The 27,228-nt window shown below is 36.7% G+C and overlaps 1 protein-coding gene across 5 annotated transcripts in view; it reads left to right on the top strand.

Moving 5' to 3' along the window:
• DIS3L2 (DIS3 like 3'-5' exoribonuclease 2) overlaps window positions 1–27,228 on the top strand; it is a 307,510-nt gene that overhangs the window by 135,398 nt on the left and 144,884 nt on the right. For 4 of the 5 annotated variants that reach the window (XM_045559637.1, XM_045559638.1, XM_045559640.1 and 1 more), the window contains one exon: window positions 10,701–10,874. In XM_045559637.1, coding sequence (XP_045415593.1) covers window positions 10,701–10,874 — 174 coding nt within the window. Of the gene's footprint in view, window positions 1–10,700; window positions 10,875–22,956; window positions 23,037–27,228 lie in introns of those variants that run through there. The other variant, XM_045559642.1, reaches the window with a different exon arrangement.

Raw genomic sequence — 27,228 nt, 5'->3', positions numbered from 1 at the left:
TAATCATTGACACTTCTTCCTTAGTCATCGTCTTCATCTACAATTTCTAGTACACTTTCTTGAAAATAGTATTTTAAAGTATTAGAGAGCCTCAGATACCATCAGCCTTCTCGTGTACTCATTAAATTCATTCAGCCTCCTCTTTGCTCCCTTCATATCACCACTAACTCACATTTAAGCTTCCAGGCCTTTCCTCAAATCACTCAGTATCATTGAGCCTTACGTCTTTTCCCCATTGTCTGTTTTTACTGAGAAAACACTTTTGCTAAAGTCCCCATTCCTTACTTGCTGCCTTCTGCTATGTCATAACACCGAGCCAGAAGAAAGGAAAATAACTTGTTCTCTCCTCCTGATTATAGAAAATAATACATAAATATACAGCCAAAAACATTGTGTATTTGCCAAACTTCATTTTCACTCTGTATTGTTACTGAAGTTCTGAGTCCTGGGTATAGCTGATGTTTGCTTGTTCCTCACTTGTAGGTTCTCAGGGCGATGATACCATTATATCTGATTGCATGGAGTTTCCAACATGAACCCATGTGCATGAGAACATTTACTTAAAAGCTGTAATGATAGTAGTAATCACTGCAAGAATGTGTAGCTGTCTTCTGTGTATAGCCTAGTTTTAAGACCAAGAGTTTATAAGAATATTTAGTAGAGAAAAGATAAAGAATGGCTGAGAACATTAATGTTGACTGCTAGGTGTTGCTGTTTTCTTTAAGGCAAAGAGGCCAATTTGAAGGACTTTCTTGTGATAATTTTTGCTATCTGTAGCTGTTCTCTCCCCTCACTAAGTTTTTTATTTGCACATCACCCAGGACGATAGATCTGATGCTCATTTATATAAAATGCTTATGTACAACCCCCACCTATCAATACAGGAAGTTTGGAATGTTGTTTCAGCGCTGTCTGGATTAATTTTACAGTAGGACACACTTGCAGTGTCCTTCATTATAAATGGGAACAGTATTCATGGAGGAGACTGGTGAGTCAGAAAAATTTGAAGTGGTGATCATTATAAATATCTCTAATGAAGAAAACTTTCTTTCTCATAACTTTATTGTAATATCAAAATTAAGAAAAATTTTCAATTTTTATTTTTTTCAAATATATACATACTGATACTATTGTTAATATTGTTCAAACATATACTATAGACAATGAAACTTTTCTAGAATTCTACCCCCAGAAATAATCACTATTAAGGGTGTGGTATATATTTGACTAAAATATTATTTATTAACTTTAATTACAAAGTATGTTTCATAGACTAAAGAATATATATATTAAGAATACCTATATAATTTTTGAAACCTGGTATTAAAACCAACCCATGAACTCACCAACTAGATTAAGCAATGTAATATCATCAATACTGTTGAGGCTCCATCTCTGTTTCCCTCTATCGTAACCCATAATTTTTTCCCTAAAGGTAACCATTGTCTCAAACATGCTAATCAAAATGTGCTTTTTAATAACTCCCTGGCCAACCACAGTGGCTCACACCTGTAATCTTAGCACTTTGGGAGGCCAAGGCAGATGGATCACTTGAGGCCAGGAAGGAGTTCAAGACCAGCCTGGGCAACTAGTGAGACCTCATCTCTACAAAAACTAAAAAATGAAAAAATAATATACCCACATTCATATTCTCGAATAATGTTATTTAGTTTTGTTTTTTTAACCTTATAAAAAATACGATGTTACATATGTTCGTCTGTGATTTGCATTTTTTCATTTAACCTTGTGTTTCTAAAATATGCTTATTTATTTTGCTCATCTTAATGCATAATATTTCCATTTTCCTTTAGTACCCCATAATTTTATTTATCTAGTAATGGACATTTGGGTTGAACCAAGATTATAAACAATGTTGCTACAAACTTTCCAGTGCTCACCACCAAAGGCTTTTCTAGACTCTACTTAAGAATGAAATTACTGGATCACACATATGTGCATGTTTAACTTTGTAACTTTGTAGCTAAACCATTTCCCAAAGTGGTTGTACCTATTTGTCGTAGTGTAGGAAGTTCCATTGCTTCACATTATTTTATTTTATTTTATTTTATTTTATTTTATTTTATTTTATTTTATTTTATTTTATTTTATTTTATTTTATGTTATGTTATGTTATGTTATGTTATGTTATTTTATTTTATTTTATTTTATTTTATTTTATTTATTCATTTTGAGACTGAGTCTCGCTCTGTCACTTCATAGCTCACTGCAACCTCAAACTCCTGAGCCCAACCTATTCTTGTCTCAGCCTCCAAAGTAGCTGGGACTACAGGCGCGTGCTACCACGCCCAGCTAATTTTTCTATTTTTAGTAGAGATGGGGTCTCACTCTTGTTTAGGCTGGTCTCCAACTCCTGAATTCAAACAATTCTCCCACCTCGGCCTCCCAGAGTGATAGGATTACAGGCGTTGTATCTGCCAGGATTCCCAACTTGCTATTTTTTCCTTATACTTTTTATACTATATTTTGGGGAAGATTTGTTTGGGACTATACAATTCTCTTTTTGCTTAAACTTTTACCCACTCATTTTAGTATTCATTGGTGCTTTTATCCATTTTTAACTGGGTTGTTTGTCATTTGATTTTTTTGGAGTTAAAAAAATATATTCTAGAAAGTAATCTTTTTAGTAGTCACTGATACGGAAAATATCTTCTCCCCAGTTTATGAGTAGTCTTCTTTTACTATTAATGATATCTCCTGAAAAACAGATGTTTGAAGTTACATTTTCTGACTTTTTGCTGCTGGTGTATAGAATTACAATTAATTTTTATATAGTCCTATATCTAGCCATCTTACTATATCCCTTATTAATTTTAATACTTCAGATACAGTTTATTTTGGCTTTTCTATGTAGATAGTCACATTATTGGCAAATAAGGACAAGTTTGTTTTTTCTATTCTGATCCACATAATTTTTATTTTTCTTATCTTCCTGAATTGGCAATTCACAATTAGGGAGGTATTATTTTCAACACAGTAACTGAGAAAAGTTCAATTTTGAATAAAAGCAGTGGCAGCAGGCATTTTTTTCTTGTTCCTGTTTTTTTTTATACGTTAATATTAATAATTTTGCTAATGTGGTGGCTGATTATTAAAGGAGTCAAGAGTTTACCTAAATACAGGTCTTTGGGTTTTGTTTGTTTGTTTTTATTATTCTCAGTTTTCCTTTACAGTTTCAAGGACGAATAGTGTGCTGCTTTTCCAGGCTCAAAACATTAATTTGTTTATTCGTATATTCATTCAACCAACTTGTTCTGGACACCTAAGATATGCAAGTCTCAGTGATATACAGAAATAAAGAAATGTTTATTCTTTTTATGGATGCTCCTCTCCATCTATTGATAAGGAAGAGATGTACCTAAAGCACTGTGACACAGAAAGTGGCACATGCCAGGAAGGAGATACAACTGAAGAAAAGTGACAATAATGAAGAGGGAGATCCTCTCTAGGGGACAGGGATGGCTTTCTGGCCTTGCTACTGTATTCCACAAAGATGAAGTGAACTGGGTTATGTTGTGGGCCCAGTTCAAGATGGATGTCATAAAGGGAGCACCTTTAAGATAGAAATATATGGCTTAAGGAAAGGCCATTTATAATATTATTATGCTGTAGGACCAGCAGTACCATGTCAGCTTGTATTTACTACAATCCTGGAATTTTTTTTTTGGCAGGGAGAGCTTTACATTTTCTGTTACAGAGTAAAGGGAGGGAAAGGGAAGTTTGCTTCTCATGGATGATATTGTAACATATTTTAGATTAGGATACTTTTAGCAACAGGTGATAGAAAACCCTGACCCAAAGCGACTTGAATAATAGGGATATATGTTATCTCACATAAATGGGAGTTCAGAGATTGTGCAGCTATAAAGCCAGTATAGTCAGTGACTTGATGTGTTATCAGGTTGCCCTTTGCTGTCCTTAGTAATCTAACAGTGGTTTCTCTGTGGTCATAAAGGTGGCTGCCAGTATGGTTAGGCGACCTACTTTTTCCATCACATCCAACACAAGGAGGGAGATCCTCTCAGCCAACCATGCCACTGACTATAGTCTCCAGGGGAGCTATGCACGGATTTTATTAGAATAAAAACATTCTAATAGAATAGAAAGAATAGTATCTATCTCTGGAGCTGAAGGTGAGATGAGTTCCCTGTATGAAAAAGATTAGATTTCTTTTAGGGGGGACAAGGAAAGATATGAATGTTTGGTAGGAAACCAGTATTGGACACTACAGTTTTTATGATAGTATAATTATTTTTTCTATAATTTTTCAATAGAAAAAACATAATGTAATACTAAAGGAAGCTTAGAAAATGGAGAAAAAAATTCTCTCATAATCCTTCCTTTCAAACAATTAACACAATTTGTTGGTATTCTCTTTCACTCTTTTCATAAATGTTTTTATATAGGTATTAGGTTATTAAGTATGAAATGTCCGATTTCCTTAAGTACTAAGTTTGACAGTTGGTATCTCTGACATTTCACTTTGACACATCTTATTTTATTTTTATTGTGAAGGTACATCCTCAGTCTTGCATATGCACATTTTTGCTTGTGATTATCTGTCAAAATTTTTTAAGAGCAATTTTTGTGAAACCATGGATAACTCAGAATTCGTGTTATTTTCGAATATGCGTTCCATCGTGGAACCAGTGCTGTGCAGACAGGTGGAAATATCAACAAAGTATTTGGGAAGGATGTGGCTAATGAATGCACAGGTTTGAGAAGTTCTATTCTGGTGATTGTAATATTGAGAAAATGAGCCATGTGGGTGACCTGAGACCAGGGTGGATAATGATGAGCTGAAAGCTGTAGTGGAAGTGAATCCATCTTAACCTACATGTGAATTAACAGCAAGGTTTGACATTACTATTCCAACAATATTGGACCATTTGAAACAAATCAGCAAGGTAAAGAAGCTGGTTAGATGGGTTCTGCATGAATTAAACAAGCATCAAAAGAGAAATTGTTTTGAAGCTTGCCTTTCTTTTCTGTCATGACATAAAGGTAAACCATTTCTATATCATATTGTTATGTGTGATGAAAAATGGATTCTTTTAGACAATCGCAAGCATTCGGCACAATGGTTGGATAAAGATGAAGTGCTGAAACAGTTCAAAACTGAATATTCATCAAAAAAAGCTAATGGTGTCAGTTTGGTGGTTCAGTGCTGGTATTATCCACTGCAGCTTCATGAAACCTGGTCATTCGACTACCAGTGGATGTCTATTGTAACCAATTGGACAAAATGATGAGGATGCAAGATTGGTTGATAGAGACAGGCCAATCCTCTTGCAAGATGACACTCAACCACATGTTGTACAAACAACGCTGCTCAAACTACAGGAGCTGGACTTGGAAACTGTCATCCACCGTATTCACCAGACCTTGCACCAACTGACTAGCACTTCTTCCAGGCTTTGAACCACTTCTTGCAAGGAAAACTATTCAATTCTCAACAAGCTGGGGAAAACACCTTTCACGATTTCATTACCGCTTGCTCTTCAGGCTTCTTCGCTGCTGGCATAAACAAGCTACCATTAAGATGGTAAAACTGTGTCGATAGTTTAGGTGCATACTTTGATTAATTGTACTGCTTCTTGTTTGAGATACAGTAAACTACACTTTTGATTTGAAATCAGATATTTCATATTTAATGACCTAATAAATTATACTATATATAACATTTTCAAAATTCTTTTCCTAAAATGCATAATAATCAATTGAACAAATATGCCATGATTTAGCTTATCATTTATCTATTGTTGGACATCTAAATTACTTTTACTCCTTTTCGGCTCTAAGGTTTTCTAAAATAAACTTTATTTTTTAGAATGGTTTTGGATTTACATACAAAAAAAGTCAATATGGCACAGTTCTCATATACCACCCACTCCCCCACCCCTGGCAATTAGTCTCCCCTCTTACTAATGTGTTAGTATGGTACATTTGTTACAATTAATAAACCGATATTGATACATTATTAAAGGAAGTCCATACTTTATTCAAATTTCCTTCTTTTTAAAAACCTAATGTTCTTTTTCTGTTCCAGATTACCATATTACATTTAGTTGCCTTGTCTCTTTAGGTTCCTTTTGGCTGTGAGAGTTGTTAAGTTTTTTTTAAGAGACTGGGTCTCCCTCAAGCTTGGTCACCCAAGATGGAGTGCAATGGCATAATCATAGCTCACTGCAGCCTCAAACTCATAAGCTCAAGAGATCCTCCCTGCTCAGCCTCCTGAGCAGCTAGGATTATAGATGCGAGCCACCATGTCCATCTTTGCTAAGTTATTTTTGGAGGACATATTTTAATGCAGAGTAGGCCGAAATATGGTTTTTAGGAGGATCACCAGACATTTCGATGTACCATTGAACCATAATTGTTCTAAAGCAGCTATTGCCATCTTTTCAGACAGTGAATAGAAGACACAGAAACTACTTAGAAAGCTATAACATAATATTTGAACTATATTACATGAAAGGAAAAGTTAGTTACATGATTTTTTTTTTTTTTGAGACAGAGTGTCTCTCTGTCACCCGGGCTAGAGTGCAGTGGTGTCATCATAGCTTACAACCTTAAACTCCTGGGCTCAAGCAATCCTACTGCCTCAGCCTCCTGAGTAGCTGGAACTACAGGGCGTGCACCACCCCATGCCCAGCTAATTTTTCTATATTTTGTAGACATGTGGTTTTGCTGTGTTGCTCAGGCTTCATGATTCATTTTGAATAAGATTTATACTGAAATTAAATTTAAAATGTAAAAACAAATCCTTCTGTAAGATAAATATACAATGTATAAGTCAGTTCCCTAGTAGAATTTACCTCTGTTTAGATTCCACAGTATTCTGGATTTTAGGGTGACAGCAGAATTTATGAGTAAGTAGACAGGAAAGGATTCTTTTTGGAGCATCTAAGGCCTCAAAAGCATGAACTCTTTCAGCATGCTGACCTGTTAGATTTTTATCACTGCAAGATATCTAATCCATGCTGCTATCAAATATATATCCAATGAAAATCTATTAAGTATAATAAATTTATTTAAATAAGGCACTTGAGAAATGTTCTGGGGAACTTAGTAAAATAAATGTTAAATTCTGCTATTAGGAACTTGGAGTCATTGATCACATTTGGAAACCATAACTAAAGTATAATTTTGTCTTTATGAACCATGTTGTAACTTCAGCAAACAAATAGAGATTCTTTGAACTCAGACTATAATTTGTTGAAAACTTTTGCCAGACCACAAAGCACCAAAAAAGACAAAAAAAATTTTTTCTCCTTAATTTCAGCAAAAATCTAATGATTGATATGACTTGTTCTGACATCTAAAATTAGGTCCATCACGTCACCTGCTTACTCTTGTCCTCCCTCTCCTTCAGCTTCCTGCCACCACGTATGTGGATCCAGTGCTCAACACCAGTCTTCTTTGTGGAGGAATTCCTCCATCTTTTGGTCGACCTTAGTTCATCAGCTAGCAGGTTTTTTGTTTTGTTTTGTTTTGTTTTGTTTTAGAAAGGGCTTATGACAACTGTATTACCTGAGTTCTTGCACTTAGAAATCTTTATCTTTGACTAATAACTTCACAAGAATATGTTTCAGTGATGATTTCCTGTATTATTCTTTCCTGAGACATGTTATATCCTTTCTGTAAACCTGAGTTTTATTTCATTTCAGGAAACTTGTCTTAATGATCTTTGAAAATGTTTTCTCTTCTTCATATCTAGCTTCTTCCTTCAGGAACGCCAGTTATGCCAATGATGGATATCCTCGGTCTGCCTTTCACATCTGTCTGTTTTTGACCCTGTTTTTGACCCTTTTTTGACCCTGTACTTCCCAATTTCATTTTCCTCACTTTCTCAAGCTTTTTCTCTATGATCCTAATTGTTTTCAAATAGTGTCAGTTTTTCATCAGTTAATTCCAGTGTGATCTTCATTTCTGTGATGGTTCTTTTGTTCTTTTCTACTTATTTCCTGAGGTCTAAAAACTTAGTTTTTATTTCCTTTTTTCACTTATTTATTCCTTACACACTTGCATCTTTGCTTCCAGTTCTTGTCTGATAGTGCTGATATTTTCATCACTTGTTGAGTTCTTGAGAATATCTGTGATCATGATTGTCATTTCTGTGGCTACATACTTACCGAGTTCATCCTTCTGTCATGTCTTTTTCTTGTTCCTTTCTTCCTTTTTCCATGCAGGGGTTTTGTTTTGTTTTGTTTTTAATAGAACATTTGGTTAGTTCCTCTCCTTCCCCCACTTTTAAATAACGAGTTCCTTTTGGATTTTAGTACTATATTTCAAAAGCTGGATGTTGTAAAATACCTTTTGGTCTAAGTTTTTAGTAGGCCATTTTCTACTTTTAGCATAAGGTAATCGTTTTGGGCCACATTGTACTCTAGAGGATGGCATTCTAACTTCACAAACTGGGAATAGTATGATCACTGTGTTCTAGGTCTGTCTCACAAACACAGTTACTGAGACTCCTACCACATATATGAATTTGTTTCTTTTCGCATTAATGTAGATCTCTAATAAACTGTGTGTTTATATTTCTCCTAGAAACTATGTATGCTATCTGAATGATATACGGTTAATTATTTTATATAATTTTTAATACTATTGGGTAGAATCATACAAAATTGTATTTTTATAGGTTAATAAGTGGTCAAATATTGGCAATTTTATATGTCTCAACATAATATATGATTATGAATATTCAGTATTCAGTTTTTTCTTGAATAATCCTAGACAGTTTGTGTCTTTCAAGGAATTTGTCTGTTTCATCCAAGATGTTGAATTTATTGGCTTATAGTCATTGATAATTCCCTTATTATCCTTTTAATGCTTATAGGATGTATAATGATATCCCCTCTCTCATTCCTGATATTGGTAATTTGTGTCTTTCTCTCCTTGTTTCTCTTCATCAGTCTGGCTAGAAATTTATCTATTTTATTCTCTTTTCAGAGAATAAGTCTTTGGTTTTATTGGTTTTCTTAATTGTTCATTTCCTATCCTTTGGTTTTTTGGTTTTTTTTTTTTTAATTTCCTTCCTTCTACTTACCTAGGATCTAATTTGCTCTTCTTTTTTCAGCTTTTTAGGGTAGAAGCTTAGGTTAGTGATTTGACACTTTTGTTCTTTTCTAATATGAGCATTAAATGCTATAAATTACCCTTGAAATACCGCTTTAGCTGTTTCTCATAAATATTGATATGTTTTCATTCAGTTAAAATATTTTCTAATTTTTTTTCATTTCTTCTTCAGCTCATGAATTGTTCAATTTCCAAATATTTGGTGATTTTCCAGATAGCTTTCTGTTAATTTTGTTCCCCATATTTTTACTATCCTTGGCTTTTTGATATGATTTTTGGGAGATCACCGCTTGTTTGAGGAGAAGGCACTGATTTGAGCCCACATTGTATGTAAAGAACTCACAGGTCAATCTGCAGGCTACCTAGGGTAGGCTGGTGGGAAGGTGTAGGGGTAGACAGTGGGCTGGTCTCTCTTGGCTGGTGTGTGAGAAATGGGGCCAGTGCTGCTACCATGACTTCCTCATGCCAGTAGCAAGGCTGGGTTTTGGAATTTGTTGAAGTCTACATATGAGGCAACCACATCCCCTATGCCCCTTTGCCACTGTGGAACTCTGGTAGTCAGGCATCTACCCTTACATAGGAAACCGAATCTTTTTCATAGAAATTGAATGGCCCCAGAGAAGGCCCTAATACCAGAGCTAAATTTCTTGCAGGAAGTGCTAAGGGTAGATTCCTGGATAACCCTGGTAAACAAGCAGACTTTACAACAGAGGAAGTGGTCATCTTTGTTCTCTGCAACACCCTCTACATAACAGCTACTTCAAGGCCCACATTTCCTATCGGCTATCTGTATTCAGCACACAACTTCAGAGTTGTAGTCTGTGAGTGACATGACAATGCTTATAAGAATAGAGAGCTATCAATTTTAATATATGTGTAGATGACCCACAGATAATGAGATCTGCCCTCTAAATGGTAGGACCCTACTCATAACGTCAAGACTGTCCTATTAAATGCAATCTTATTTTTAATGGGCAGATGCCCTAAAATGTGAATTGGTGACTGAATTACAGATAATTTTAATTTTCTTCTTGGTGGATTTCTGTGTTTTCTAACTTCTCCATAGTGAACATGTATTATGTCTGTATTCAGATAAAATATTTTAAAATTTTAAAGGTAAAAACTAGAAGAGTTGTGAAATAAATAAGAGCACCAGATCTAATCTAGTGCACATGACTTTAAGGTATAGGCATTCTGAAACTAATGATTTAACAGCAAACTGGGTTGATCAAATTGTCTCTAAAGGTATTTGCAAAAGAAAGCATAGATGCAAGCCTTTAGTAATGTCAATTTTGACTTGTCCATGAAGAACAATTGCAGGAGTCCTAAGAAAAGCCTTCTGGCTCTATTCCCCTGGTCAGAATTCCTATAAAAAGGTAAAATTATGCTGTAGTCATAGATTTAGAAGGACAAGAATATCATTGTCTCTCCTGCTTGCTCCCCTCCCCCGCGTCCCATTTGCTGGTGATCATATTCCAACTGGTGGAAGGGCAGGAGATTTTAAAGACTTTGCTAATACCTTACTTTTAGAGAGGAGACAGGTGCCTATGTTCCATTTGTTCACTAACCCAGTTGTTCCCTCTCTGTTCTGCCCATAGGCAGCTGGCTAAGAGTCTTGGGCAAGCTGGTGAAATTGAGCCTGAAACAGAAGGAATACTAACAGAGTATGGTGTGGATTTCTCTGATTTTCCTTCAGAAGTTCTAGAATGTCTCCCTCAAGGCCTGCCATGGACAATTCCACCAGATGAGTTCAGCAAGAGAAAGGATTTAAGGTAAACACCTGAAACTCTTTAAGAACAACATGTTTCTACCTTTCTGCCTTCTAACTTAACTTTCCTAGGGGCTGGGCTTGGATATTTCCATCTTTCTACCAATATTCAAGTTTAGTTCAGTTGAGAATTAAGTGCTTCTGTACCAGAGTTCGGCAAATTATGACTCACAAGCTAAATCTAGCCTGTTCCCTGTTTATGTACAGCCCATGATCTAAGAATGGTTTTTACATTTTTAGATGGTTGAAAAAATTAAAATAAGAATAATTTTTATGAAAATTATATGAAATTCAAATTTTGGCATCGATAAAGTTTCATTGGAACACAGCCATGCTTATTCACTTATATATTGTCTATAGCTATTTTGGGACTACAGTAGCAGAGTTGAGTAGTTGCAACAGAGACCATATGGCCTGCAAAGCCTGAAATGTTTACTTTCTGCCTTGTACAGAAAAATTTTGCTGAAACCTGTTGTAGATCATTCTAATTTCAAAAGGTATGGTTCCCATCTTCTTTTCTCATTGCTGTACCACATAGGTCTGGTCAAATAAAGACAGCGTTATCTGCTTAGAAGTGCCTTCCTTTAAGTGGGCCTCTTCAGGCACAGAGCAAAGGATTCAAGACTTCTGTACTTGGAGCCTCATTTTAAAGCTTTACTTTTAGGTCTGGAATTTGTTGGAAAGTACTTTTGTGGTATTTTTATAACAACATCTTCTTTGAAGATGTTTCTGCATTGTGGGATGTTAGTTCTTTTCTGATATTTCTCTTCAGAATTTGGTTTCAGTACTGGCATTCATTTTGGATGCCACATGGAGATATTTAGAACCAAGAAACTTTTCATACAACCCACTGAGGCTGTGGAAGGTTTTTTGCGAAGGTCATCCCGTGTCAGAGTCTTTTCCACCACACTTGCTCGCTTCATGCAGCTGAACTTATGATACCTTCAGTTCTTGGTGCCCATTGCTCCACCTAGTTTGTGAATGCTCCTGCTCTGCTCCCCCTTAGTATTGTATGTTTTAGGAATTTATTGTCTTTTTTTCATTTCTTGCCACGGGTAGGCAAGGAAAAGAAGATAATTAATCTTTTTTCCTACTTATTAGTATCTCTAATGGAACACACATTATATTTGAAGTCAGTTAACCCAAGTTGCAGTGCTGGATTTTAGTAGTAGTGCCCCCTTCACTGAACTCCTGCTGGTGCGTGGGTGCCTTATCTCTTCAGGAGCTCTGAGATCTTGGGTCCATAACCTTTTTTTTTTTTTGGAGACAGAGTCTCACTCTATTGCCCGGGCTAGAGTGCCATGGCGTCAGCCTAGCTCACAGCAACCTCAAACTCCTGGGCTCAAGCAATCCTTCTGCCTCAGCCTCCCGAGTAGCTGGGACTACAGGCATGTGCCACCATGCCTGGCTAATTTTTTCTATATATTTTAAGTTGTCCAGCTAACTTCTTTCTATTTTTTTTTTTAGTAGAGATGAGGTCTCGCTCTTGCTCAGGCTGGTCTCGAACTCCTGAGCTCAAACGATTCACCCACCTCGGCCTCCCAGAGTGCTAGGATTACAGGCGTGAGCCAACGTGCCTGGTCCATGGGCCCATAACCATAACCTCTCTGAACCTTTGTTTTCTCATACTCAAATTGAGCAGTTTGTTTTCTGAGATCTTTTCCTGAATCTAGGAATCTACAAAAAGATTTAATGAGAAAAAAAGACCAGAATGAATGACTTAACCTTATTATTTGAAGTATTATATAGTATAGCTACTTTACATTACTTATCAAAATTGTAAATGTATCTACCTTTTCACCCAAAAACTCTATTCAGGAATCTGTCCTACTCAAAGAAATATACAAGGATATATGTACAAGAATGTTTATTGCACTTTATTGTAAAAATGAAACTTCAGAGACACTGTGTCCATCAATAAAGGAATGGTTTAATAATCTATGTTAAAGCAATATGATAGCATTCCCTACAGCTCTGCAAAAAGGAGCTATATTCACATGGAGTGTCCTACATGGATGGCTATAATTTATTAAGTAAAAGAAGCAAGTTTCAGAACAATATGAATATGAGCCTATTTTTTATGAAGTAAAATAATATAAAAACTATATAAATGAACATATATGGATATATGTGTATACCTATAGAGAGATACATTAAAAAATATATACATAGAAAACAGTCTGGAAAGAAAGCAACTGTTAACAGTGATTATCATGGGGAGAGGATTAGTAAGGAAGTAGGGAAGCAAAATTTTACTTTTCATTTTGTATACTGCCATATTAAAATTATTTTTTAAAATAACTTTTATAACTTTTAAAAATTATAAATGTGAATGTCAGAAAATAGAGGTACTCTATCTTTTCCAGCCTGACTTTCAGCCTGCAGATAAGTAATGTCAACAGTTATGGGGCCCAATATTGCTCCAAGTTCCCCTCTCATAGCTGTACCTTGCCCTTTCTTTGGTCTTCATTGCCTTCTGGGTTAGACCCGGAATAAGAGGCCTTGCTCTGCAGAAAGCCTTTGTTAAAACATATCTTTATTTTATATGTTTATGCCCTGTGAAAGGATCCAAAGATAGTGCTTCTGGGATGCTCTCTGCTATTAGCATAATAACAGGGATTTTTTTTTTTTAATTTCTTTAGCATCCAAACACTTTATCCCTGCCTACTATCCTCAGGATTATGTTTCTAAAATTCAAATCTAATTTTTTTTACTGCTTTGCATTCAAAATCTTTCAACTGCTTCCTGATGCCTACCTAAAGTAGTAATATCTAAGCTTCGTTGAACATGCATTCCCAGTAATGCATATGTCTTTATTTTAAAATTGTAAATGAATTTACTACTTTAATAATCTATTATGTACATTATAAACATAAATAAAAGTATAAAAATAACAAAAATGAAATGAGAATGAAATAAATTTTTAAATAATTTTACTTACAAAAGGTATAGAAAACCCTGTTTGTTTATATAATAATTTTGCTTTTGGTAAAAGCAATGTGATTGAATATTCTTTATCATACTTATTTAAATTTTGCTTTAACAACTTGTGATATAGAAATTCAGAGGTCTGACTCTAAGTTCTGTGTGTTTTGGTGCTGGGTTTTAATGGTGATCATAACTGAAAAAGACATATCTTTAGAAGATGTGAGCTGAGCTTACTAAATCATAATACTTGTTTTTCAGTCCTCTTCACCAATTATATTCCAATTCATTTTGAAATACATCTAATAAATATCCATCCTTCCTGATATCAGTCAGTTCTTATGGACTGCTTGAATGGTGCTGCATTTTCAGGTTTCTAAAAAATGAGTTTATAGGCCGAGCGCGGTGGCTCACGCCTGTAATCCTAGCACTCTGGGAGGCCCAGGCGGGTGGATTGCTTGAGCTCAGGAGTTCGAGACCAGCCTGAGCAAGAGTGAGACCCCGTCTCTACTAAAAATAGAAAGAAATTATCTGGCCAAGTAAAATATATATATAGAAAAAATTAGCCGGGCATGGTGGCACATGCCTGTAGTCCCAGCTACTCGGGAGGCTGAGGCAGTAGGAACGTTTAAGCCCAGGAGTTTGAGGTTGCTGTGAGCTAGGCTGACGCCACGGCACTCACTCTAGCCCGGGCAACAAAGCGAGACTCTGTCTCAAAAAAAAAAAAATGAGTTTATAATCCTTTGTTACTCTTCAGTTGGTATCTTTAAAAACTAGTTAGATAATTCTGTTAGAAGTTTAAATGTGTACATATGAGTAATTTTGCAGTTTATACACTTATATTATTTTAGGCCCTAAATCATATAACAGGGGAAGCATTTTAAAACATCCATTTGAAAAATGTTATCTTCAAAAGTTGAATATGTTGTTTTGTTTTCAAAATGCAATAACTTTTTTTCTCATTGTTAAAATGCCATCTTTACCTTGAAGGGATAGATTAAGGGTGTTTATTTTTTCTAAAGTACCTGCTTAGTAGCATGATTGACAGCCATTGTTTTGAAATTGTATTGTGGCTGGGGATGAATTCATATCAGGAGCAGAGGAAATGTCATTGTTGCCATTTTTCTGGTGTTAGTAGTATTACTAGTAGAATTAGTATTATTAATTTAGTATTATTTTCAATCTTTGGATTTTTGCAGTAATTTTTTTAGCCATATTCCTATTTTGTAAGGATTAGTTTAGCTAAAAGTAGATAATATTCATAAATCCATGTAACTGGGTATGGGTAAATACCCATTAATTGCATTTGGCTGAAAGCATAGGAACCAACGAGAGTGTCAGTGTCATTACTTTTGTGTTCTGGAATGTTGGCTCTTTCATCTGTAGACCTCATTTACCACCTGACTCACGCTCCTAGTGTGGGTGTCAAAGTTAATTCATGTATTTTTGTAGTGTCAGTTAATTTCTTATTTTTTACAATAAAAAAATACACATAAAGAGAAGCCTATAAGTATGTGGAAATATTTGGATCTGATTACCTTTTCCTTTTCTTGGACGAGTCTTGTGATAGATTTATTCAGTTATTCAGCCAACAAATATTTATTGAACACCATCCATGGGCACTGAGGATGCGACACTGAACAAAAATAGATGTGTTTTCTGCCCTTATGGAATTCTCAGTCTTGTGGCAGAAGAGCATGAATCAAATTATTAAGGCATAGGCAGATATGGAATTGTAATAAAGGAGAGAGGTACTTGGTACAAGTGTTTTTGATTATGTAGTTTCTTCTGCTCTGAGGTCCACTGCTTTCAAAGAGCTTTTTTTATCATCAATATTCATTTTCCTAGGAACATCAAAAGAACTATTATAGGGGGGAGTAGGGGATGGGTAAATTCACACCTGATGGGTACAGTGCACACCATCTGGGTGATGGACACTTATGACTTTGACTCAGACCATACAGAAGTAATTCATGTAATCAAAACATGTGTACCCCTGTAACATTCTGAACTTAAAAAAGAGCTATCATTGTTTTGAGTCCCAGTGCATGCTGAAAAATATGTTATGTTTAATAAATTAGTACATATTCTGTAAACTAATGAATTCAAACCTCCTTCAAACATTTATTTACATATATTGCTTATATATGTATATATATTAATATAATAAGTATGTGTGTTTATATATAAGATATGCCAAGTACTCATTTAGCCACTGGAAATACAAAAACAACCAAGAGCCAGCCCTTGTTCTTCAGGGAGACAGATTCATACTCAGATAAATTACAGCAGATAATGGAAGTGCTATAACATAGTGATGAACAAACTGCCAGGATCATGGGTACATGAGCTGAGATCTGAGAAATGAAGAGGCATAGAAGTGACTAAAGTTGTCTTCATTTATGTTGTAGTCTGGTGCTGCAGAAAGGCCGTATGTTCCCCTAAGATTCCAAGATCCTTCTATAACAGGGCTTACAAGTCCTATGGCTTGATCACTTCTTGATCTCCCATCCTGGGTCACCCTGCTTCAGAGCCTGCAATGTTACTCTGTCTCTAGCTACGTAAGAACTTCTACATACCCATTTAGGTTTGGTATTTGAACAATTATATTTGGAACAGAAAAGTTCCATCAATCTTTAAACCTCATAATCCAATTATGTCAGTAAAATTCCAGTTTTTTAGTCCAGTGGAATTGGGGTAATATTTTGCAAACTGAAGTTGGGAGAAATAGTGTTTATTTTGAAAAGAAAAATGGTTGGTTAGCAATTTTCAAGAAGTTAGGCTGGTGTGAACTCCTAGGGGCGATCTAACGCTTCTGGTTGGCATCACCTTTTCTCTGGACCTTCTGTTCCAGTCTCCAGAGAACCTGTGCTTGCATGGCCTAGACCTGTAGCTCTCTTTAGCAAGGCATATGAGGTTTAAGAAAGAAAAAGCAACATTAATACTCTAAACCTTTGGGGATCAGGAAAATAATATGTCCAAGGAAACTGCTTAAAGGGGGTGTACCAGAAGCCCAAGAAACCCCAAGGCTATTTCTGAGACTGGCTCCAGTTATTTCTAATTTCATTCATATTGTTTTGTTTCTTTTGTTGTTAAACTGGAATAGGAAACCAAAGCATAAAAGCTCAATTAAAGTGGAAAATGAAAACCTAAATATTGGAGGAGGAAAATACCACGCTAAACTGATTTTTATGTTTTTCCTGTAGTTGGTATTATTGTGGAAGTTTGAATCATGTCACTTTTCAGAAAAACCATGACCTTCATTGAAGTGGAAGTAGTTTCTATAGCTTTTTATGAGAGAAGTTGTGGGTATCTATTTCTTTACTATTCCCTCAATAAAAAGGAAGCCCAGTGACCTCCACTGGACCATTACAAATGTGAAACTTGGCACTTAAAATTGCTTGCTCTAAATTTTCCAATTGCTTTCTCTTTTTTTTTCCATTTAATGTCGTTCTGCCAACTAGTGATTTTATTATTATAAACAGGACATTGTATTCACTTTTAAGAAGAAATATGAAGCTGGAGGTAAAATTACAAACTGCAGATTCTCGGCTGCCAAAATAGAAAACAATGAGCTAAAAATACTGAGCACAGAAAGGGTGTTGTGGTAAGAAATATTGAAATATCTTCAAGATGGAGCTGTTCCAAATAGACAGAAATTTCCTCTCACTCCAGGTAAAACCAACCTTGAAATAGCAACTTTAAAGGAGAGTCATATAATACTAACCTCTTTCAGGTCAACCCTTTTGTGGGAAAGCTTTCAAACATAACTAACATTAAATGACTAATGATCTTGCTGTTTATCAGGAAGTCCAATATGATTAAATTGCCATTTAGAAAAAGGTTCCCCTGGTAAGGCAGTGTGGCAGCATTGAAAGAACACTAGAAGTTTGTCCTAACTCTCCAGGGACTACTAGCTGGGTGACTTTGGGCAAATCATTTAAATTTAGGGAAGCAGGAAGGACTGGGCAATTTTATCTTTTGTAAAATGGATTTTGACCAGGTTAGGATTTTCAAAAAAATGTTGGTAGGTCATGAGTTCTTTGGGTTTTAATAGGTGTTATGGAGAAAAAGGGTTCTGTGGAGAAGTATTTTTGGAAAAGCGTGGGTTAATAGATTTCTTAGAGATTTTTCTCATGGATCAGCTCATGGAACTGGTGTTCCTTAGAATACATTTTGCAAATTACTGAACTAGATATTTTAAAACCCTCTAGTTCTAGTAGTGCATAACTATGCTTGAAATATCCTTTCTTAGTTGTTCAGAGTCTTGTTCTTGGATTTGAAAGAAATAGTATCCTATTGATGACCATCTGCCACATTTATCTGACAAATAAACACTGACTGTGCCCCACCATGGTCCACATAGGAGAAATGATTATGCAGGAAATTCAAGGATTGTGTTTTAAGTCTCTGTCCTTTCCTTGCCAAGGGAACCCCTTCTTTCCTTAGCTGGAGGGAAGCAAGATTAAATTGTTTGGCAACAAATGTCATTGTCATTTGAAGCTACTGGCAGGAGTGTTCCTTTTATGTAAATCCCAACTCACTGTTTGTGAAATTACAAAAACTCATAGATAGTAACAAGGATTAATGGATCCTAAAGTAGATCCACAACTGGGCATTCTTAATTGTAAGTGCTATCTTCAGTAGTTTGTCAGCCTACAAATGTTGATAGATAGCACTACTCTTAGAGAACACAAATATTCAGAGATCGATAGATTTTTGTTTGAACAGGTGGAAAAATGCCTACTGGCAAAGAAGACAATATTTGAATTTATTGCCTAGACATATTATTGTAGCATTGTAGAAACATGAATGCACAGACAAGATGACTAATTTCTACATATTTTAAATAAAATCTATTTGGAAATTATGCTGTAATGATATAGAAAAAAATAGATGGAATCATATAGTAAGTGGCCTTTTGTAGCTGACTTCTTTTACTTGGAATAATGTTTTCAAGGTTCATCTATGTTGTAGCATGTATCTCCTCTTTATGGCTGAATAATATTCCATTATATAAATATGCCACATTTTATTTATTAATCAGTTAATGGACATTTGAGTTGATTCCAACTCTTAAAAATTATGAATAATGCTGCTAAGAATATTTGTGTGGAGGTTTGGTATGGACATGTTTCCATTCTCTAGGGTATATATTAATACCTAGGAGTGGAATTGCTGGGTCATATGGTCAGCCTACCTTTTGAGTAACTGTCAAACTGTTTCCCCAAGGAGCTGCAATATTTTGCATTTCCACTGACAATGTATGAGGGTCCCAATTGCTCCATATCTTTTTTTTGAGACAGAGTCTCGCTCTGTTGCCCAGGCTAGAGTGCCGTGGCGTCAGCCTAGCTCACAGCAACCTCAAACTCCTCGGCTCAAGCAATCCTACTGCCTCAGCCTCCCAAGTAGCTGGGACTACAGGCGCGTGCCACCATTCCTGGCTAATTTTTTATATGTATATTTTTAGTTGTCCAGCTAATTTCTTTCTATTTTTTGGTAGAGACAGAGTCTCGCTCTTGCTCAGGCTGGTCTCGAACTCCTGAGCTCAAACGATCCACCCGCCTCGGCCTTCCAGAGTGCTAGGATTATAGGCATGAGCCACTGCGCCCGGCCTCCATATCTTTACTAACACTTGTTATCTGTATTTGCACTTATAGTGTGAAGTAATATCTTATTGTGGTTTTGATTTGTATTTCTGTAATGACCAATGATGCTGAACATATTTTCATGTGCTTAATTGGCCATTTGTATATCTTCTTTGAAGATATGTCTATTCAGATCCTTTGCTCATTTTTAAATTGGGTTTTCTTTTTATTGCTAAGTTATAAAAGTAGTTTATATATTCCAAATACCAGTTGTTTATCAGATATATGATTTGCAAGTATTTTATCCTGTTTGTGGTTTTTTTTTTTTTTTTTTGAGACAGAGTCTTGCTCTGTTGCTCTAGCTAGAGTATACTGGTATCATCAGTAGCTCACCACAACCTCAAACTCCTGGGCTCGAGTGATCCTCCTGCCTCAGCCTCCTAAGTAGCTGGGAGTACTTAGGTACATGCCTGGCTAATTTTTTCTATTTTTAGTAGAGACGGGGTCTCCCTCTTGCTCAGGCTGGTCTGGAACTCTGGACCTCAAGTGATCCTCCTACCTTGTCCTGCCAGAGTGCTAGGATTCCAGCCATGAGCCACCACGCCCGGCCTCTTTCACTTTCTTGATGGTGTATGTTCTTAGAAGCACAAAAGTTTCTAAATTTGATGAAGGCCAGTTTATGTGTTTTTTTCTTTGGTTGCTTATGTTTTTGGTGTCATATCTAAGAAATTCGTGACTAAAAGATAACAAAGATTTACACATTATGTTTTATTTATTTATTTTTTTAGAAGTGTTGGTAGCCTGACATTCATACCAGTACTAGTAAAAAAAAAAAAAAAATGAAATGATCCACTCTCTTGACGATAGGAAAAGAGGGAAATGAATTTCTTAGCTTCCTATACAGTGTCCTGTTCTGCATTCAGCCCTTCATCTCTCCCCAGTTTTACTCTATGTTGGTTCCATGTTTTGCCCATGCCTTGCACTGCTTTTCATCCATTTTCTCGGGCTCATATTCACCACTGTGAAGTGTTTGTCTTCTCACTCTGGAAGAATTAGTCATGCCTTACTCTGCTTTCCGTTGGCAGTTTGTTCCCTTGCCATACTGTTCTGTAATATACCTGTATATGACTCTTCTCCCTGGTAGTTAACAAAGTCCTCATCAAGAACAAAAGCAGGGTTTTACTTTTGTTTTTTTAATAGAGAGAGGGTCTCACTGTGTTGCCCAGGCTGGTCTTGAGCTCCTGGACTCAAGTGGCAACCCTGCCTCCCAAGTAGTGGGGACTCTCGGTGTGCAGTACCTGACTAAGATCTTACTTTTCTATTTCTAGGAGCTAACTCAGTACTTGGCATATAATAAATGACACATGTAAATAAATGTGTAGAGGATAAAACAAGGGGGGAAGGAAAAAGGCAAAGAAGGTCTTGTTTAGGAGTTTGTAGAATATGTACTAATTTATTCAATATACTTAACTGTTTATTACATAATCAAACTATACAATTTTTTTTAGCAATGTTTCCCACACAGGTTTTACTGAAACCAATTATTAAAATGAAATTTGTATTTTCTAAGCAAACAACTCAATCGGACTATATCCCCAATACCAGTAATCCACAAGCTTATCAAGAAATGAGGGTATGGCCAGGGCGAGGTGACTCACGCCTGTAATCCTAGCACTCTGGGAGGCCGAAGTGGGAGGATCGCTTGAGGTCAGGAGTTCAAGATCAGCCTGAGCAAGAGTGAGACCCCATCTCTACTAAAAATAGAAAAAATTAGCCAGGTATGTTGGCTCACGCCTGTAGCCCCAGCTACTCGGGAAACTAAGATAGGAGAATCGCTTGAGCCCAGAAGTTTGAGGTTGCTGTGAGCTAGGCTGAGGCCTCAGCACCCTAGGCCCCAGGTGACAGAGTGAGACTCCGTATCAAAAAAATAAAAAAGAAAAAGATATGAGAGTGTTACACAACCAAATTATTTCAATTTCACAGTAGCAGTCACAGCATAGCTCCCTGGTTTTCTATAATGGTCATCCTATGACTGTTGTGTTTCTCCTCCTAAATGGCTCTCTCGGTAAGATAAGGGTTTTACTTCGCCTCTTTTGGTCTCGGTTTCCTGCACTGTAAAATGGGGATAATAACTGCTTAGTAGTGTTATGGTAAAGTGTAGTGATAATGAATATAAAGGACTTGGAAATATGCAGGTGCTTAACAGATTTTCAGGAAATGCTACTTGCCACTATTTTCCACACAATAATTGTTTTTTGTTTTTTGTTTTTTTTTTGAGACAGAATGTCGCTCTGTTGCCCGGGCTAGAGTGAGTGCCGTGGCGTCAGCCTAGCTCACAGCAACCTCAAACTCCTGGGCTTAAGCGATCCTCCTGCCTCAGCCTCCCAAGTAGCTGGGACTACAGGCATGCGCCACCATGCCCGGCTATTTTTTCTATATGTATTTTTAGCTGTCCAGGTAATTTCTTTCTATTTTTAGTAGAGACGGGGTCTCGCTCTTGCTCAGGCTGGTCTCGAACTCCTGACCTCGAGCGATCCACCCGCCTCGGCCTCCCAGAGTGCTAGGATTACAGGTGTGAGCCACCGCACCCGGCCTCCACACAATAATTCTTACTTGCTAACTCTCTGCAACTTCTAGTTGCATCTGGATTCTTCAAACTCTTGGGAAGCGAACTCAGGGTCCCAGCTTCTTTCAGCCTCCTTTGTGGTATTTCCATTTGTAAATGGCCTCTTGGTGTCTCTTTACTCAACTCCAGATCTCCTCTTTCAGTTAAACTGTGAGTCCCAAGAGTCCTCCTTCCAGGACCCTGGGCACCCTGTGCGGCCCTGGCAGCAACCTCCTTCCTCCCAGCCCACAGGGGTCACGCTTCAAACTCGCGGCGGCCCCCCCGGCCATGAGACCCCATCATGCATAGGAAGCTCGGACTGCTGCGCCAGCCCTGCCTTGAAAAGCCCCATGGCGAACAGCTGAGTAACTATATTCTCCATCCTCAGTTTCTCTGGCAGCAGGACTGGGGCATACCACCAGTCACCCAGGGCCGGGGAGAGCTGCCCTAAGCAGCCTGGCGCTCCCAGCCCCTGCGCACTGACCTGCAAGTGACTCGCTTGCTACTCATGGTAGTTGGGATGGAGGGCAGTCATCACTCAGCCACCTCCTGCTACTGCCAGTGCCTAATGTAATGTATGTTTTAGTAAATTCTGGGACTGATTCCTTTTTTAAAAAAACATATTCCTAGGAAAATGAATACTGATAAAACAGTCTGATACTTTCAAAGAGATTGCAGTGTATTGGGAAAATTAGGTAGGAAAACATCTTACAGAATAAAATGTTAAAATTACCATACGAAAATAAGGGTCAGACATCTTCCGTTTCTGGCAAAGATGAAATATACCCATTCCTCCTAGATTCTCCTTCATACAGCTAAAAACATGGACATCACACAACAAACAAGAATAGGAAGATTCTGAAAAGGTTGAAAAATGAAGGCAACTGCCTCGGAATCTCAAGACTTTAGGAATAACATGGCAATAATTCCCCTGAGTTTTCTTATTGCTTCCTGTATTTCCCAGACAGGGTGCTGCACAAGTCACCAATCTGGAATGGCTGAAAAGCGCAGTAAAAGTAATCTCTAAGAAAAACTTGTCTCCTCTCGTCAAACAACCAGGAAAAGAATGGTCTAACAACAGAAAATCTTTTTGACAATACCTACTCTGTGCCAGCCCAACACCAATAAAAAAGCCTTTCTCTTTCTCTGTCTCTCTCTCACATACACACACACACAAACACATACCACCACAGTTTCAGTAAGGCTGAGTAAGATGTTAATATTGCACACACTGCCATCCTATGCTGTGAAATTAAGCAGCGGTGCTCCAGTTCTCACACCTGGTGATGTTCATGGAGCCAAGGAGTGAGTCTTCCATTCTGCCTGCCACATGCACTCCACTTCCCTCTTTGGGAAGCGTCAGCAGGTTTGAACAAGTAGCTAATCTTCTACTCCCTGCACAGAGGAAGCAGTAGTGGTGCTCTAATTCCCCTGACAGGGTAGTGTCAGCAGAAACAGGTGAGGAGCTATATTTTTATCCCCTTCTCAGTGGAAACAGGCAGTACCAATTTCCCTACTGGGATAGTGTCACCAGGACCAAGTGAGGAGCTGACTCCATTTCCCATTTGTTGGAGGCAGATTGTGTTTGAATTCCACCCTACCTGGGGTAGTTTTGGCAGAGCTGAGGGTGGAGCTCATCTTCTGTCCTCCATCCAGCTCGAGTAGGCAGTGCTCCAATTCTTCTACCAGAGTAGTGTCAACAGGTTCCAGTGGTGAGATGAGCCTCTGTCCCTACCTAGCAGCAAAGAAACTTAACGAGGCAGGGTGAGTCACCATGATATACCCCCTGGTGCCAACAAGACCCAGTGTGAGCTAAGCTTCCACTTCCTATCAGCATAAACAAAGTGGTGAGAGGTGGGGATATTTGGCATTCACTTAGTACAGCTATAAATGGGGAGCTGAGCTTCTGCCCCCAAACTGCAGCAGCAAAGCAGTATGTATGCCAGACTTCAGCTTTTCCTTTTCCTAGGGGCAGCAGGCACTTGGAGGCAATGAGATAGTGGGAGTTGGTGCCCCTTTTTCACCAGTAAGATGTCAACAGAGCCATGAGAAGAGCTAAACTTCCACCTGACCATCTGTAATGAGGCACTGTGAGTCAGTACTCCACTTTTGCTGGGTTGGTGGAGCAGGCCCAGCAGGAAGCTGAACATGCACACCTACTTATCCCTTGTGCTATATACCTCAGTAGGGGACTGCCTACTAAAAACAAGGTTAAGAGGATCCAGAGTCTCATCATATAATATCCAGAATGTCTAAAATGCAAAAGAAAATCACTCATTATTCCAAGAACCAGGAAAATCACAATTTGAATGAGAAAAGACAATTGATACCAACACCAAGATGAATTAGGCTTTATAATTATCTAATGAGGATTTTAAAGCAACTATATAAAAATGCTGTAACAAATAATTATGAATTCTTTTGAGACAAATAAAAAATAGAAAATCTCAGCAAAGAAGTAAAAGTTTAAAAAAAAAGAACCAACTGGAATATATAGAAGTGAAGAAACTCAATGGATTCTATGACAGGTTAAAATAAGTCAACTTGAAGACAGATCAATAGAATTTCCCTAGTCAGAACAACAGGGACTTATGGGGCAATTACAAAGGAGTTAACATTTGTATCACTGGAGGCCCAGAATAAGAGGAAAGAGTGAATGGGACTGGAAAAGTATTCAAAGAAATAATGCCTGATAATGCCCCAAATTTGAACAAAGCTTGTAGTTTCAATAAGCTGAGCAAACTCCAAATAGCGTAAACCCAAATAAATCTGTGCCAGGGTACATGATATTTAAACTTCTGAAAACTAAGTACAAAAAATTGTTAAAGCAGAGAGAAATTTTGTATTACTTACAGAGGAACACCAATTCAAATGACAACAATTTCTCATTCAAAAGCATGGAGGCCAGAAGGAAGTGGAACAACGTTTTTCAAGTACTGAAAGAAAAGAACCATCATGAATTTTATATCCAGTGAAAATATCCTTCAAAAATAAAGAAGAAATGAAAATATTCTCAGACAAAGGAAAATGAAGAGAATTTGTTGCTAGTCAGCCTGCCTTTAAAGAATAGGTAAAGGAAAGTCTCTAAACAAAAAGAAAATGACAACAAAAGAAGGTTTGGAATTTCAGAATGGAAAGAAGAATATCAGAGTGGGTAAAAATAAGTGCAAATGTGGTAGACTACCCTTCTCATGAGTTTCTTAAACCATATTTCATGGCTGAAGCAAAAATTATAACAATATCAAAAGTAGTGCTCAATGTTTATGGGAGAAATACTTAAAACAACTATACATAAAAAGTAGAGAGGGTAAAGGAACCTAATTAAGGTTTCTACCCTTCACTTATAATGGTAATATGTTGATATCAGTAGACTCTGATAAATAATATATATGTGATAAGTTATTTATCCCATATATATTGTAGTACCTAGAACAAACACTAAGAAAACTATACAAGTGATACACTAAAAAATGGTGAAAATAAATCCAGATGGAATCCAAAAAAGAAATATGCATTTAACCCGCAGGAAGGTAAGAAAAGAGAAACAGTGTAACAAGAAAGAGAAGAAACAAACATAAAATATAAAATAGCAACTTAATCCCTAACACACTAATAATTGCTTTTAATGTAAATGGCCTAAATACACAAATTAATAGGCAGAGATCTATAGAATGGATGAAAAAAAGCATGATCCAACAGTTAGATGTCTACAACAAACTCATTTAAAATACAATAGCATAGATAGGTTGAAAGTAAAAGGATGAAAAAAAGATATACCATGCAAATATTAATTTAAAATAAGCAGGATTTGCTACATAATTTTAAAAGACTGAATTCACCTAAGAAGACCTATGATCCTAAATGTGTACATACCAAACAACAGAATCTCAAATTATATGAAACAAAAACTGATAGGATAAAAGAAAATGATAAACATGATATTGTTTTTCTCTTTTCCCACTTCAATAAGCTGGTCTAAGAATGATTTATTCCAGGTACGCAAGACTGGTTCGACATTCAAAACCAGTAAATTTACTGTATATGAAAATTAAGTGGATCATAGACATCAATTAAGACCTGAAACTATAAATCTCTTAGGAAAAAACAAAGAAGCAAACCTTTGTGACTTTGGATTAGGCAAAGGTCAAGTGACAACAGAAAAAAAATAGATAAATTGGACTTCATCAAAATTAAAAAATTTTGTGCTTCAAACGACATCATCAAGAAAGTGAAAGGGAAAAAATTTTTGGTAAATTATGTACCTGATAAAGAACTTATATCCAGAATATGTAAATAACACCACAACTTAACAATCAAAAGACAAACAGATTTTTAAGTGGGCAAAGAATTTGAAGACATACAAATGAGCAATAAGCACATGAAAAAATGTTCACCATCACTGGTCATTACTGAAGATGCAAATCAAAACCACAGTGAGATACCACTGTATACCCACTATGATGGCTGTAAAAAAAAAAAATACAGATAACAAGTGTTGGTGAATATATAGAGAATTGCAGTCCTCTTATACTGCTGGTGAGAATTTAAATGGTGCAGCCATTTTGGAAGACAGTTTGGTAGTTCCTCAAAGTGTTAAACATGGAGTTATCATATGACTTAGCAATCCTACTCCTAGAGAATTGAAGATATATCCACACAGAAACTTGCATATGAATGTTCATAGCAGCATTATGCAAAAAATTGGAAACAATCCAAATGTTCATCAGCTAATGAATGGATAAACAAAATGTGGTGTATCCATGCAGTGAAATATTATTGACTATAAAAAGGAAGGAAGTACTGATCCTTCCTTCACATTCATCCATGCTACAATATGGATGAACCTTGAAATATTTGAAATCAATGAAGCCAGACACAAAAGGCCACACATTTTTTACTCTACTTTATGAAATGTCCAGCATAGGTTATTTGTCGATAAAGAAAGTCAGTTAGTGGTTGCTAGGGCTGCAGAGAAGGGAAAATGTGGGGTAACTGCCATGGGTACAAAGTTTTTTGGGTGATGAACATGTTCTAAAATTAGGTAGTGGTGATGGTTACACAACTCTGTACATGTAGTAAAAAACTCTGAATTGTGTGCTATAAAAGGGTAAAGTTTGTGGTGTATGACTTTTATCTCAGTAATGCTATTACTAAAAATCAATACATGTAATCTATCAGATCAATAGAATAAAAAATAAAAATCATGTGATCAGATCAGTTGATACAGAAAAGACATTTTT

This window comes from Lemur catta, chromosome 8 (genome assembly GCF_020740605.2).
Source record: "Lemur catta isolate mLemCat1 chromosome 8, mLemCat1.pri, whole genome shotgun sequence".
NCBI lineage: Eukaryota > Metazoa > Chordata > Mammalia > Primates > Lemuridae > Lemur > Lemur catta.
This window is presented reverse-complemented; position numbering and strand designations above follow the sequence as displayed.